Source organism: Pan paniscus, chromosome 8, assembly GCF_029289425.2.
Source record: "Pan paniscus chromosome 8, NHGRI_mPanPan1-v2.0_pri, whole genome shotgun sequence".
Classification (NCBI taxonomy): Eukaryota; Metazoa; Chordata; class Mammalia; order Primates; family Hominidae; genus Pan; species Pan paniscus.
In genome coordinates, this window is record NC_073257.2 from 122,155,153 (window position 1) to 122,170,419 (window position 15,267).

Sequence of the window (15,267 nt, forward strand, 5' to 3'; positions counted from 1 at the left end):
AAAGTCAAATTTGAACCTCTTTTACAGGTCTACCTCCTCCAATTACAATCTCTCCATTTATTCAGATTTTTTCAATTTTATGTTTAAACTTGGTCCCAATCCATAAATTTAGGTCCTTTACTTTTAAAATTACCTAGCAAATCCTCACTTTTTCATAGACAAATTCAATATTCTTTAAGTCCAAAGTCAGATTTCAACCTCTTTTACAAGTCTCCCTCCTCTGATTACAATCTCTCCATTTATTCAGATTCTGTTGTCCTTGATATCTGTATGACTCATTCAGTATGGACCAAATGAAACAAAGCAATATGTTTCTTTCTGTAGTCTTGAGTGTAAACTCTTAAAGTTAACATTTTTTTTTTTTACTTTTCCTTCTCAAGCAAGTGTCTGGAACAGTGCTGAGTATGTAAAATCCATGTAATAAATACGTGGAATGATTAAAGAGAGAAAAAAATTTAATATGTTAGTTATTTTCATTCTAGGTTTTAGCAAGTATCACAAAACGGAAAATAGACTCACCTTTCTTTTCCTTGATGTGAAAGTTTACGGAATCATTTTGATTTTCCTTTCTTTCTTTTCTTTTTTTTTTTTTTTTCTTCCTGAGGCAGAGTTTCACTCTGTGGCGCAGGTAGAATGCAGTGGCACCATCTTGGCTCACTGCAACCTCCACCTGCTGGGTTCAAGCGATTGTTGTGCCGCAGCCTCCCGAGTAGCTGGGATTACAGGCATGCACCACCATGGGCAGCTAACTTTTATATTTTTAGTAGAGATGAGGTTTTACTGTGTTGGCCAGGCTGGTCTCGAACTCTTGGCCTCAGTCTGCCCACCTTGGCCTCCCAAAGTGCTGGGATTATAGGCGTGAGCCACCATGCCCAGCCCATTTTAAGTTTCTTAAAAACTAAAAAATAAAAGATAATTCTTACATATACTGAAGTTTTGGAGTTAATTTGAACAAAATTGACAAGGTATTCTTGCGGCAATGTGCTTGTTAACTTTACTAGTTGCTTTGTTGAGTTTTTTAGAAGACTGAATTTAAAGCAGGAATGTCTATTAGTGTAGCTGCCAGTCTTTGTTTCCACGCTCCAGTCATATTATATGAGTGCAGTTGTTATCATATGCCATAATAATCTTAATGAAGAGTTTAAAGGCACTTTTTACTCTGGTGTTTTGTTGTTGTTGCTGTTTGTTTGCTTTTTTTGGTCTGCTGAGCAAGAGCACTGTGGTCACATGAGAATCCTCACCTAAGACATTTTCCAGTTAAAAATGAAAATTTTGTTAAAGGTTCTATGCATTTGGGTAGTACAGCAGGGGAGGAAAGTGACTTTGAAGTTGTTAAATATCATTAAGGAGAATCCATTGATATACCTTTGATTTAGGGATTCCTTTATCCACACCAGTTACGTCAGGTTTCAGCCTGGACCCAATTATTAGACCTGAGGTACTGAACTCAATAAAGAAATTTGAAATGGAAATACTGTCAGACCTTGAACTATAGTTAGGTTAGTAGGTGCTAGAAGAATCTTAATTCATTAGCCAAACCTCTGACCTCACTACCCTTAATCATCCTTGCTTGTCATGACATAATTGGCTGCTTATTGCCTTCTCCTACCTCTCTTTTCAAATTGCTAGCCTTTGAGAATTTCACTTGACATTATTTCTTGTCTATTAAGACAGAGAAAGCGCATAGTTTGGTGTGTGAATTAGCAAAACCATTTTAGTCCTCTTTCAGAGGAGAATGGAGGGTGTGTGTTTTGTTCTTGATGCAGTTAAGACAGTTACCAAAAGTTCAATTATAGGTCTTTAAGGACTAGGGGTAAACTGTGAACGTATTTGTGGATTTTCTTTTCAGATATGCTGTTAACTGCTGAATTACCTTACCCCTTATGAAACACAGGACCAAAGATGTGGACTAGTATTGTTTTAGGATGAAGTTAAATACTCAGAACTCTCTCATCACCATGATCATAGTTCTTTTAGGGCACAGGGAAGGTAAATCCATGAGGTTCTCTGCTAGCATTTCTAGGAGAAATTTCCCTCAACTTTCCCACAGGAAGGATAGATTAGAGAATGCAGTGACTTTCAGTAAGTAATTTTTGTCACCTGTTGTCCTTGTGGATTGGAGGCAGGTAGTGAGAGAGACGAGAGAGGAAGAGAAAAAAGAAATAAAAATTAAGCTAACAAGCTGGCACACTTAGATAGGAAGCAGGGGATTATTTTATGGGTTATTTCTGTGGCTAGAATTGACCACAGGGCATATATTTTGTCTAACCCTACCCTAGCTGGTCACAGAATTTTGCTGTTTCTGTTGTATTGGAGTATAAGAAATCAACATTTTTGTAAGTGAAAAGTGGTTGAATATCAGAAATTTCATATGGTTCAAACTAATATATAACAACATGTAACACACTGTAGGATGGCTACAGTTGTAGAGAGGTAGGGTGTGTGTGTGTGTGTGTGTGTGCATGCCCACACACACACGTGCAAGCAAGTAAAAGGTGGGAGGGGGGGAAATAGAAACTTGTGAGCATATTATATTCCCTTGGGGTACCATAGCTGAAAACCTCTCCTCTCGCCTGTGGTTTTAGTTATTCAAGATCAAATACAATTGTCCTGGTATGTTTTCACACTTCCATATTAATACAGTTGAGACAGTTTATGGGGTGAGTTAAAAAATAAACCATCTTGACAGAGATTACCATTGGGGATAATAATCTAAAGTGAGTGTTGTCTAAAGAGTACAACAGAAATAGCAGAGACTGAAATGCGGCCACCCCTACATTCTTTGACAGTGGTGAATTAGGGGTGTAACATCTATCCTATAGGCTGAATAAATGCAAATTATTGTTTATCTTAAAATAGGTTTTATGATATTTCTAGTGAAATAACCAGACTGTGCTGAATTGACTTCTTGTCTTTCTTAGACGAGCTCATCTGCGCCTTTGTTTAGAACGCTTAAAAGTTCTGATTCCACTAGGACCAGACTGCACCCGGCACACAACACTTGGTTTGCTCAACAAAGCCAAAGCACACATCAAGGTGAGAATTTTTACTTTCAGATTTGCACAATTCCCTCAGTTCTGGTTTAATTATTGGCACTGATTCCTATTCATATACATCAGCTAGTTCACCATGCCCTCCTTAATAACTGACCTCAAGAGAAGTCTTTCTAAAAACTTACCAGCTAATCTGATGGGAACAACATAACCTGATTAAACTAAATTGTTTTGACAGCGTGGCCATTTGAAGAACTGAGAACACTAGGAAAATAACAATTACCCTCTTCATACTCAGAAGGCAGGCAGTTGTGCCCTCTGGTGGAGATGACTTCATTTGGCTGTGTCCTTCAGTATTTTTCCATCAAATACCATACTAGAGGAAGTTTCTCCGTGGAGATTACTTTACAGACTTTTAGAAGTCCATCTTGTTCAAGTAACATAGCATTCATTACATACACACAAAAGTAAAGACAAAACTATTTTTTATTTTTAAAAATATGTATTTATATGCATTCTCATTTTGGAGGCTTTAAAATGTATTTATATATTTTTATACACACTCACACATGTATATTCATTCATGTTTTCTCTGCTAAAGGAGGAATCAGTTTTATTGTTTGTACTGGACTATACACAAATGTAAAAATCATTTCATCATTTCAGAAACTTGAAGAAGCTGAAAGAAAAAGCCAGCACCAGCTCGAGAATTTGGAACGAGAACAGAGATTTTTAAAGTGGCGACTGGAACAGCTGCAGGGTCCTCAGGAGATGGAACGAATACGAATGGACAGCATTGGATCAACTATTTCTTCAGATCGTTCTGATTCAGAGCGAGGTAGGCAGCTTGCCTCTTCTCTAATGAAATACTAAACATCTCTGTATCTGGATTTAGGGAAGGTATGTTGGGAGGCACTGTATTTGCTTTCTTTCTAGCCAACAGAGTAACATTGTAGGTTTTATGCAATCATAATATTGTCTAGCAGTGCCAGTGTGGACTATAAAACTTTTTGTTTTTTCCTTGAAAAAAAATATATTTATATATTTATATTATAAATTATATAATGTCCCTCAATTTAGGTTTGTCTGATGTTTTCAAATGATTAGATTGAGGGTATACAGTTGGGGTAAGGAATATCACAGAAATGATGTTGTGCCCGGTGGCTCATGCCTGTAATCCCAGCACTCTGGGAGGCCAAGGCGGGCAGATCACAAGGTCAGGAGATCGAGGCCATCCTGGCTAACATGGTAAAATCCTGTCTCTACTAAAAATACAAAAAATTAGACGGGCGTGGTGGCAGGCGCCTGTAGTCCTAGCTACTCGGGAGGCTGAGGCAGGAGAATGGCGTGAACCCGGGAGGCGGAGCTTGCAGTGAGCCGAGATCATGCCACTGCACTCCAGCCTGGGCAACAGAGTGAGGTTCCGTCTCAAAAAAAAAAAAAAAAAGAAAAGAAATGATGTTTGTGCCTTTCTCAATCCATTGTGTCAGGAAGATACATGATGTCGAAGTTTTTACTACTGGTGATGTGAATTTTTATATGTAGATTTTAAAGTACAACACCCTTTATTTCTCTTTCCATCTATCCTAGAATATTTATCTTTGACAGAGTTAAAGAACAGAAGTCAACCAAAAAAGAATGGTTTGACTTTTACTGATTGTTCTTCCCAAAGCTTCCACCACATCAGGCTTCATATCACATTAAAAGATCCCAGAGGTGAACACTGGTGATTTGAAGTCTTACATTTGGAGAAAAGAGCTCATGAGCTCTTTAGGATTCTAAAACATGAGACAAGTGACAGAGTTTTTTTGTTTGTTTGTTTTTAGGACTCTGATTTTGTTTTTTGTTTTTGACTTTTTTAAGTGGAAATTTTCAAACATACTTAGAATAGAATAATGAACTCCTGTATACCCACCATTCAGTTTGAATAGCTGTCAACTTGTTTCATCTGTTCTTCACTACGCTCACCCTCAATATTTTTTCTGGAATGCTTTAACTCTGAATCCCAGATAACATCATTTTGCCCCTAAATACTTTAGTATGTATCTTGAATAAATAAGATTTTTAAAAATGTAATTATAATGCTATTATAATACCCCACAAAATTAATTAAATCAGATAATCTTTTTTAATATCATCTAATACCCAGTCTGTGATACATTTTCTCCAGTTGTCTCAAAAATGGCATTTTACCATTGGTATGTTTAAATCAGGATCCAAAGGCCACATTGCATTTGTTTGATGTGCCTTTTAAGATATTAATCTATAATAATTTTTTCTCTTCCCCCTACACCGTTTTGGTAGAAACAAAAACTGATTTCTACATAACATCTCAAAAAGACTTCTTTGGCAGAGAAAACATGAAGGAATATATAGGTATAGATCTGTGTGTGTATATATGTACATATTTTTTTAAACATCAAGAGACTGAGTCATTTTTCTTATAGAATTTCCCACATCCTAGATTTGGCTGGTTGAATCCTCATGGTGTCATTTAACATGTTATGTCCTTTATATTGACTGTAAACTGGTTGGTAGATGCAGAATACTTCATAGGTGGTGCTTTGTACTTCCTGTTACGTCAGTATTGTGTGTAGTTGTTGTTGCACTTTTAATATTAATCAATAGGTTCAGGTAAGGTCATTTTAATACATTTATATAAATGTATAGCCTTTAACTTAACAGTTTTAGCAATTATTGCCCTTATTTCACTGGGTGTCATAAAATAGTGATTTTCTAATTGTGTCATTCCTCTTGTATTTATTAACTGTTTTTCTCCTATAAACATTTTCTCATCAACTTTTCGGTTATCCTGAAATAAAGTTCATACAGGGAAGGTGGGATAAATGCTTGGTCTTGTTTTTTGCTTTATCAGTTTCCCAAATCCAGAAGTAACAAGTTTTGGTTTTACTATTTTTTGATTATATCATGAACTCATGTTTTGCTGTACTGAATGTGTTCCAATCCATTGCAGTCATCCTTTTAAATTCTTTTGAATGCTCAAACTGTCCCAGATTTGCTGAGTAGGAGCCTTTCAAATAGTTTTTTCATCCTTTTTAACGCAACCTTTTTAACACAACCCTAGGAGTTCTTGTTTTTCTGTTTTGTTATTTTTCTATGTAAAAGTTTATTTTTGTGTGGCACTCAGTTTTCAAGAAAAGTCTACCAGAGGCAGTAGCAAGAACCTGAAGGACATGCTACATTTATCAGTAACAGTGAAATATAGCAGAAATAACCCTGACCTTGGTGTCCCAGTCTTTCCTCTATTGCTAACTAGCGGAAACCTCTTCTTAGGTCTTTAGGTTTTAGCTGTCCTTCCTGTTACCTCCTCCTTGTACCCACCCCAACTACCTCCAAATTTCAGAGAGGAGGGTGTATTTTCATCACTATAGCTCTCATTTTTTTTTAGTGTTCCCAGTGTACCTTACTTTAGTGGTACCTTACCAAGTACCATCCTTATCCTGAGCTGGCAACCTCCTTTTTGTAGTGTTATGGGGGCTTTTAGTTAACATCTGTGGTACACTTGGCTAAAGCAGTTTCTCATTTTACTTTGTTTTTTGGGGTTTTTAAAAAAATTCTTTAAACATATTTTTAAATTTTATTAAAATAGAGATGGGCCTTGTTGCCCAAGTGGTCTCAAACTCCTGGGCTCAAGCAATCCTCCTGCCTTGGCTTCCCAAAGTGCTGGGATTATAGGTGTGAGCCACTGTGTTGGCCATCATTTTACTTTGTTTTGACTGAGTTCAGCATGCTCTTTTGGATAGTGTGCCTTGTTATTATCTTCTAGTTGTAAGTTGGATGAGTGTTCAGTGGTGCTGGGAAACAATGGCTTCTGAAGCAATTCGGATATAGAGCCAATATATGAATTCATAGATTATTTGGACAGCTGCCTACATTTTAAAAACATCTCTAGAATCTCTAAAACTTTTGAAGCAACAAGCCCTTTTGAAAAGTATATTCCTGGAAATAGCTTCACCCTGTCCTTTTGGCCTCACAAGAATCCACTTTTTTTTTTTTTTGAGAGAGTGTCTCGCTCTGTCGCCTAGGCTGGAGTGCAGTGGCGTGATCTTGGCTCACTGCAACCTCTGCCTCCTGAGTTCAAGTGTTTCTGCTGCGTCAGCCTCCCAAGTAGCTGGGACTATAGGCGCGTGCCACCATGCCCAGCTAATTTTTGTATTTTTAGCCTAGACACGGGGTTTCACCATATTGGTCAGGCTGGTCTTGAACTCCTGACCTCGTGATCCACCTGCCTCAGCCTCCCAAAGTGCTTGGCCGCACCCGGCTGAATCCACTTTTTTTTTTTTTAAAGCAGTTGTGATTAGTGTGAACCCTTAAAAAGTCAGTGCCAAATGTGAAACATCAGGCTTTGAATTTGTTTTAAGTAAGGTAACTGAAAAATCCTGGGTTTCACTCTAGCTCTGATGGGAGAAAACAACTTTTTAACTCCTTTTTGTTTTTAACATGTGTATTGATTTATGTATATTATTGATGATTGAATATCTAGTATTTAACAATTAAGATTTTTTTTTTTATTTTTAAGAGACAGGGTCTCACTCTGTCACACAGGCTGAAGTGCAGTGGTGAGACCTTGGCACACTGCAGCCTCAACCTCCTGGGCTCAAGAGTGATCCTCCCACCTTGGCCTCCCGAGTAGCTGGGACTACTGGATCACCCACTATACCCAGCTAATTTTTGTGAGGTTTTTTTTTTTTTTTTTTGGTAGAAATGAGGTCTCACTTTGTTACCCAGGCTTGTCTCAAACTCCTGCGCTCAAGTGATCTTCCTGCCTTAGCCTCCCAAAGTGCTGGGATTACGGACGTGAGCCACTGCGTCCAGCAACATTATCTATTGATAGCTGAGTCAAATATGTATTTGTGTGTGTTTTTTTTTTTTAATGTTTGGCTTTTAAGTCTGTATACTACCACCAAAATGGATCTCACTATAATCTGAAGACTTTTAAGTCTCAGGCCCTTATTTCAAGCTATATTTGATGCAAGAAAATTAAATCTAAGACATATACCTCAAACTCTACTTTATAATGACTTGTTTGACTGACTAGTTGAAGATCTTTATGATGAATCCTAGAAGTCTGTTGAACTATCTGTAGAATGGCACCACCAAAGGCTTGGATGGGTAAATTTTCTAGTTTGCCTATATTAAGTTTATGCTCCTGCCCACCTTTAAGGCAACCCTGATTAATAAACAGAACTGAGAATTAGTTTGTGGTTTAATGCAAAACAGATGTTTTTAAACCACTTGGGGGTTGGGACCTTTTAATATTAAGCACTAATTCCCAAATACGCCAAGTGCTTTAGGGAGGTCCAGACGGACTGGCGTCAAAGGATTTAGGAAATTTGCTGCCTAAATTAAGACCACCACTGTATATCAGACATTCCCCTTGGCAAAAAATATTCCTGTCTCTTCACCTTGTTCCTCTGTTCTCCAGACATCACTGATAATAAGCTTGTTGTGTAACATTTCTTATACCTCTTTTCCTCATGCTGTTAGTTTTTGAAGGTGCGCTATACTCGATAATTAATGTTCTTCTTTTTTTTTTTTCCTTTGGCAGAGGAGATTGAAGTGGATGTTGAAAGCACAGAGTTCTCCCATGGAGAAGTGGACAATATAAGTACCACCAGCATCAGTGACATTGATGACCACAGCAGCCTGCCGAGTATTGGGAGTGACGAGGGTTACTCCAGTGCCAGTGTCAAACTTTCATTCACTTCATAGAACCCAGCATGACATAACAGTGCAGGGCAAAATATTCACTGGGCCAATTCAATACAAACAATCTCTTAAATTGGGTTCATGATGCAGTCTCCTCTTTAAAACAAAACAAAACAAAACTATACTTGAACAAAAGGGTCAGAGGACCTGTATTTAAGCAAATACTTAGCAAAAAGTGGGGCAGAGCCTCCCAAGGAGAACAAATATTCAGAATATTCATATTGGAAAAATCACAATTTTTAATGGCAGCAGAAAACTTGTGTGAAATTTTCTTGATTTGAGTTGATTGAGAAGAGGACACTGGAGATGCCATCCTCTTTCTCTTTTCTAGTTTGCTCATACTACATTGAGTAGACACATTTAAGGATGGGGTTATGAACCCTTCCTGAGCTTTATGGTCCTAAAAGCAAAATAAAAACTATTCGAATGAAAAGACAAGAAAATCAGGTATTAATCTTGGATAGCTAATAATGAGCTATTAAAACTCAGCCTGGGACAGTTTATCATGAAGCCTGTGGATGATCAATCCTTTATTATTTTTTTTTTTTTTTGAAAAAAGCTCATTTCACGCTCTGCAAAAGGAGAGACTCCCATGAAGCCTTTTGAAAGGGATCATCATGCAGCTCAACTTTCTGTTGGATTCCATGCTAAGCAAGCTAACCTTATCCTGCATTGTTAGCACTAGGCACCCAGCTGCCACCTCTCCATCCTGCTGCCCTTAGGCCACATGGGAGCAGTCCATGCATGACAGCCTCTATCCTACAAGGCCTATGAGTATGGATTGGGGGGCCAAAAGGAAAAAGCTCCACGTGCCTCTTTGTCTGCGTGGGTCAGAAGAGTTGTGCACGCAGATTAGCAGGCCAAGGTCTGAGCCACAGCAGCATTTTTATTTCAGATTTTGATAACTGTTTATATGTGTTGAAAACCAAAATGACATCTTTTTAAAGCTTATCCATAAAAAAAAATAGATGTCTTTTATAGTGGAAAAACACATGGGGAAAAAAATCATCTATTTTGATGCAGCATTTGATAATGATAAAACACCTCACACCTCACTCTTTATAGTGCACAAAATGAATGAGGTCTGGGCTAGGTAGAAAAAGGGTCAATGCTATTTTTGTTTTTAGAATCATTACCTTTTACCAGCTTTTAACCATCTGATATCTATAGTAGACACACTATCATAGTTAACATAGTTAAGTTCAGCACTTGTCTCATTTTAATGTAAAGATTTGCTTCCATTTTCCTACAGGCAGTCTCTCTCTTCCTCACAGTCCCACTGTGCAGGTGCTATTGTTACTCTTACGAATATTTTCAGTAATGTTATTTTCTTCTAAGTGAAATTTCTAGCCTGCACTTTGATGTCATGTGTTCCCTTTGTCTTTCAAACTCCAAGGTTCCCCTGTGGCCCTCTCCCTTACCCTGGGAAGGCCTCTTGGAGACCTTACCCCTGGCTGTTTGGACTTTGTATACTTTAAATAATTTAACTACCCTTAATTACTTAAAAAAAAAAAAGCTTTATGATTTTCATAACTTATTGCTGATTTTAATGGATTGTTAATTTCAGTCCTGTAGTTTTATTTTATGTTTAGATAGGGCTGGGCAAGGAAAAAGAAAATAAAGACAACCATATTTAGCAGTGCAGTTGAGTTGTGTGTTGTTAGACTATCCCTTTGTGAGTGACACTTTAACAGCATTCACTGCTTCTATATATAGTGTACCATCTTGGTCATACATTACGCCTCAACATATACTTGTGCTCTTCCTTTGCCTCCAGAAGAAGTTTTTCCTTGATTGTGCTATGTTTCAGTGGAAGAAATTCTTTGAAGTAGATGTGAGTGAAAAACTGCATGCCTTTAGAAGCCCAGTATCAGAACTTGCTACGTTTCAGGTGCTAGGGACTTAATGAAAAACAGGACAAAACAATTCCTTTTTGTGGCCCAGGTAAATTATTTCTGGTTTCACTTATAATTACTAATGGCTGAGTCAAGATGTTGTCTCTGTGTTTGCTTACTCTTGATCAAGTGTGAGACAGTTTGAAGACTGTGCTACCATGCAAAGTGAATGAAGCCAGTGACTAAGCTTGTGTTTGTTTTGTTATTCTCATGGCCTTCGCTTGCATTATTTGGGCCTTCATTCAGATGAACTTGAGGTGCCATTTTGTTGCATATGTACAGGATTATGGGCTGGAAAGCATTTGTTATAAACCTATAGTGCACATTTTAACTGCCCCCTAAATTACCCTTCCCTGGGTTTGTTTTCCTTGGGGTGGTGTAGATTGTATGAGTAAGAAGTATTAATTTAATTTTTTAAAAGACAAATCAACTTTGAAGACACAAAAGTTAATTGGAAGAAATAAAAACTGTGAACGAAGAATACTTTTCTTTTTGTACCATCCTTCTTTATGAAGGCAAAAACATGAATGGGTATCCACACCTTAAGAGGTAACTATCTCCTAAATGTCTGTTGATACCAACTCAGTATCAATGCCAAATCAAATGGCAGTTTGAATTGTAATTGCCATTCCTGTTCTGCAATTTAAACAGGAGCCTGACTGGTAACTCCATATAACCTAACTGCATGTGGTTTAATGTGCCACATTAATAATAATATTAACTGCCTCAGGTAGGACACAAAGCCATTCTCATGATCTGTTCTCTAACTTTTGGGAGCATCCCTTTAGCTACACTATTATTCAAATTGCAAACAAGTCTGGAAGTTCCACTAATCTTATTTAGGGTACCCTATTTATAGAACACCTGAGTGACATTTATATTAAAAGGTACAGGTAGGCCAGGTGCAATGGCTCACACCTGTAATCCCAGCACTTTGGAAGGCAGAGGTGGGCAGATCACTTGAGGTCAGGAGTTTGAAACCACCCTGGCCAACATGATGAAATTCCGTTATCCACTAAAAAAAAAAAAACAAAACGAAAAATTAGCTGGGCATGGTGGCATGCACCTGTAGTCCCAGCTACTCAGGAGGCTGAGGCAGGAGAATCTTGAACCTGGGAGGCGGAGGCTGCAGTGAGCTGAGATCGAGCCACTGCACTCCAGCCTGGGCAACAGAGCGAGACTCCGTCTCAAAAAGGTACAGGTAAAACCTACTGTAGCGCGTTATGACTAGAGGATTCTGAAGTCACTGCAACTCAAGTTTCTGGTTAGAATAGGTATGAGAACTCCTACAGAAATGCCTTTCTAATCTCCCTGACAATGACTGCTTTTAGCATTATGAAGGAATTTTAAGAGGCAGTGAGGATTATTGAGGCAAAGTTGCTGACCAAAATCAGGTTCCCAACAGTTAACCCAGAACAGTAAAATGTGGGAAAAGCAAGTGTTTTAATTACACTTTAATCCCAGTTCCAACACTGCTGACCCTAGTTAAGTTGCTTGATTTCTTCATGGAGCCCTTTTCTTCCTGAAAAGCTATTGTAAGTACTACCTCTATCTTGGGTTGTAAGGATTTAAGCTGATATATATAAACTACCACCCCACTCCCTGACTGCCATCTAGGAAGATGTAGCACTAAGGAAATTAAAAGGGGTGTATTTCTCTAGTTTCTCTGATGAATGCAACCTTTTAATGCATCCTTAATCCTGAATTTTAGTTACTTTGACTCCAGATCTTACAGAAAAAGACTGTTCCTAAATATTGGTTCACTTAAACAAAATTCCATGGTAGGTAATACTTTAATATAAAGTAGTTATTTTTTATTTCCTATAGAATTTCTTTCTGTCACCCAGGCTGTAGTGCAGTGGTGTGACCTCGGCTCACTGCAACCTCCACCTTTTGGGTTCAAGCAATTCTCCTGCCTCAGCCTCCTGAGTAGCTGGGACTATGGCATGTGCCACCACACCCGGCTAATTTTTGTATTTGTTAGTAGAGAGGGCATTTCACCATGTTGGCCAGGCTGGTCTCGAACTCCTGGCCTTATGTGATCCGCCCACCTTGGCCTCCCAAAGTGCTGAGATTACAGGTGTGAGCCACTGCACCCAGCCTCCTATAGAATTTCTTAAATGAAGGCTTTATAAGATTAATGCAGCATCAGTTTTAGTGATTAGTTGGTCTTTCTAGAAAAAACAAAAAGGACTAATCTCAAGTTGAACATATTATACACTGATAATAATGTGCCCTAGGTCAGTATTTAGTGCTGACTTTGCCAAGAAAAGACAATCAGCAGCTATCTCCTTTCCTATGTATCAGAACTAATAGGAAACTGGTTTTCTTGTGGAATATGTCAGATTGTTTTAAATAGGCAGCGTAGTTCAAAATAAATGTACTGGCTGAAAACTTCACTTCCTGTTGTTTTACCTTTCTATACAGTCATAAATTAGAGAAAATGGCTTTAAATGAAGTTTTAAGATACTGCCAACTAACTTACTGTAGTTTTGGAATTTTTTCCATATCCTCAAGCTCATAACTCTTTGCCATGGGGAATGCTTTAAAAATCTTTATTGGTAGGGTAATAATTGAGATTTATTTCAGATGCTCACACCAGGGCACAGAATAGCACTGTAAAAATATAACAAAACCTATAAAAGTACCTCTAAAATTATAAGAAGAATATACATTTAAGATCAGTCGTTTCTAAATTAGTAGCTTCATCACACTTAGAAAGCTAGGTCAACTAAACCTGAGGGGCGATTTTGGAGGGAAAAACTCCAGGCAAAAGAATTAAAGGGATACTTACTCCTTCCTGCTACTTCTGAACAATGAACATTTGGACAGTTACCATCTATTAAAGTGATTACTAGCCTAGCTTCAGATCTCAGGCTTCAACTCTAGTTTCCCAGGATATGGAGTCAAGTGTTTCCTCCAAGCCTGAATTATTTTGTTTCTCTGGTCAGAAATTCACTGCATCTTGCTAAAGTAAGTTCAGGGCTTGAAAGGGGAAAAAACAAAAGCACATCAGTTTTACCAAGAAAGGGAAATCCTGAGCCAGCAAACAACAACCATAACTTTCAGCCCCAAGTTGAGAAAATAGCTCTTCAAACAAAATACCAACCTTCTCTCCTAATGATTATCACCATGGCTCTTTCAGCCGTATTCTTAAAAAAGACTAAGTGGAGAAACAAATTATAGTTTAAATAATTCCAGTGACTATACTGGTTTTGTTTTAAATGAACTGGTAAGGTGTGTGGTGGAACTAAGTTTCCAGTTTTTGTTGCCTGGGAACTGAAAGATTAATTAAATATCCAAAACTTCGTATTTTTAGCTAGTTCAGCTGTCAACTACCACAAACCCCTATTATTCTCAGTTCTGCTTTACCCCAATCAAGGCCACAAAAGAACCACCTTTATATACATAAGTTAAAAGGCAGAAAAGGCAATTAAAACACCTCACAGAAATCTAACACTATTTTGTTTTATTTTACTCTTTTGGCTAGGCCAAAACGAATTATTAAAATGTTCCATCTATAAAATTGATTTCTGAACCTCTTAAGATGTTTCTTAAGAACATAACTATACACATACATAGGCCTTTTAAAAGATGATTGGATAAAGGGCGCCAATTACTTGGGTTTTTCTGTTTGTTTAAAATACAGTATTACCTGTTATTTTGCCTGCTATGCTCCTCCTCTCTACTGCAGTAAAAATTCAGTTTAACTTGCAACTCAAAAATCCTAGATACAAAGAATGTTTACATTTACTGTTGAACTTGTAAATTGCCATTTATACTAATTGATTGCTTCGTAGTACCATACAGATACTTAATTCAGCTGATATTTATTGAATCAAGATTTAAAAAAATATAAAACCTCATTGGTTTTAATAGATTTTCTTCCTTTATATTTCAATTACTACCCAAGTTAAAGCAAAAAGCTAAATCAAAGCTTTAAATTTTTTTTGGTTGAATTTACAACTGGTAGTTTTTTATCTTATAAAAATTGTAATTATAAAATTACAATCTACAGACACATGAGTCACAAAACTACAGTTTTCCTTTATGTTAACCTGATGGTCTCCTTTGCTATTTTTAAGGCAGACATTTGGCATTAGAATTGCATACTGGAAACAGATACACACCCTTCATTGTGACAACAAGCAATTTTTTTTAAAAAATGTGTTGCTACAGTAACTGATGCATCTTGTTTTGGTTTGACGCCTAGTCTTCATGATTAGGCTAAAAGGTAATTTTTCTTCATTTCACAAATTCCTCTTTAATTTTAAACAAGCATTAGGGGTGACTTTTATTATAACCTTCACCCCCTTCCCATTAAGAAACATGCCCTAGTATACAAATTAGTTCAAACCTTTAACTAGGAATACTAAATATACCCTACAGCCTTGGTAATTTGATAACACTTCAATAATACAGTTATAATCGGATGCCTCAAATCATAAACAATGGGTATTGTTATCCATTGTAATGTGGATTGCTATTCAAGTTAAGGAAAAAATATCAGATAATTCACCACTGCCACTCTGCAGAGTAATAGCAGACGCTTCTATAGTGCTTATGCCGGATACTCTTAAGCTATTTACACATTTGAATTCAATCCTTAAAACTGAAACCGATTTTTCCATTCTACAGCTGAGAAAAAT

At 37.3% G+C, this 15,267-nt stretch overlaps 1 protein-coding gene across 8 annotated transcripts in view; it reads left to right on the top strand.

The window, feature by feature from the left end:
* MXI1 (MAX interactor 1, dimerization protein) overlaps positions 1-10,367 on the top strand; it is an 80,464-nt gene extending 70,097 nt beyond the window's left edge. For all 8 annotated transcript variants that reach the window (XM_034931448.3, XM_055093370.1, XM_034931449.4 and 5 more), the window contains exons 4-6: positions 2,922-3,036; positions 3,660-3,831; positions 8,563-10,367. In XM_034931448.3, the coding sequence (XP_034787339.1) occupies positions 2,922-3,036; positions 3,660-3,831; positions 8,563-8,726 (451 nt within the window). In that variant the 3' untranslated portion in view covers positions 8,727-10,367. The remainder of the gene's footprint in view (positions 1-2,921; positions 3,037-3,659; positions 3,832-8,562) is intronic.
* Positions 10,368-15,267: the final 4,900 nt, after the last annotated feature.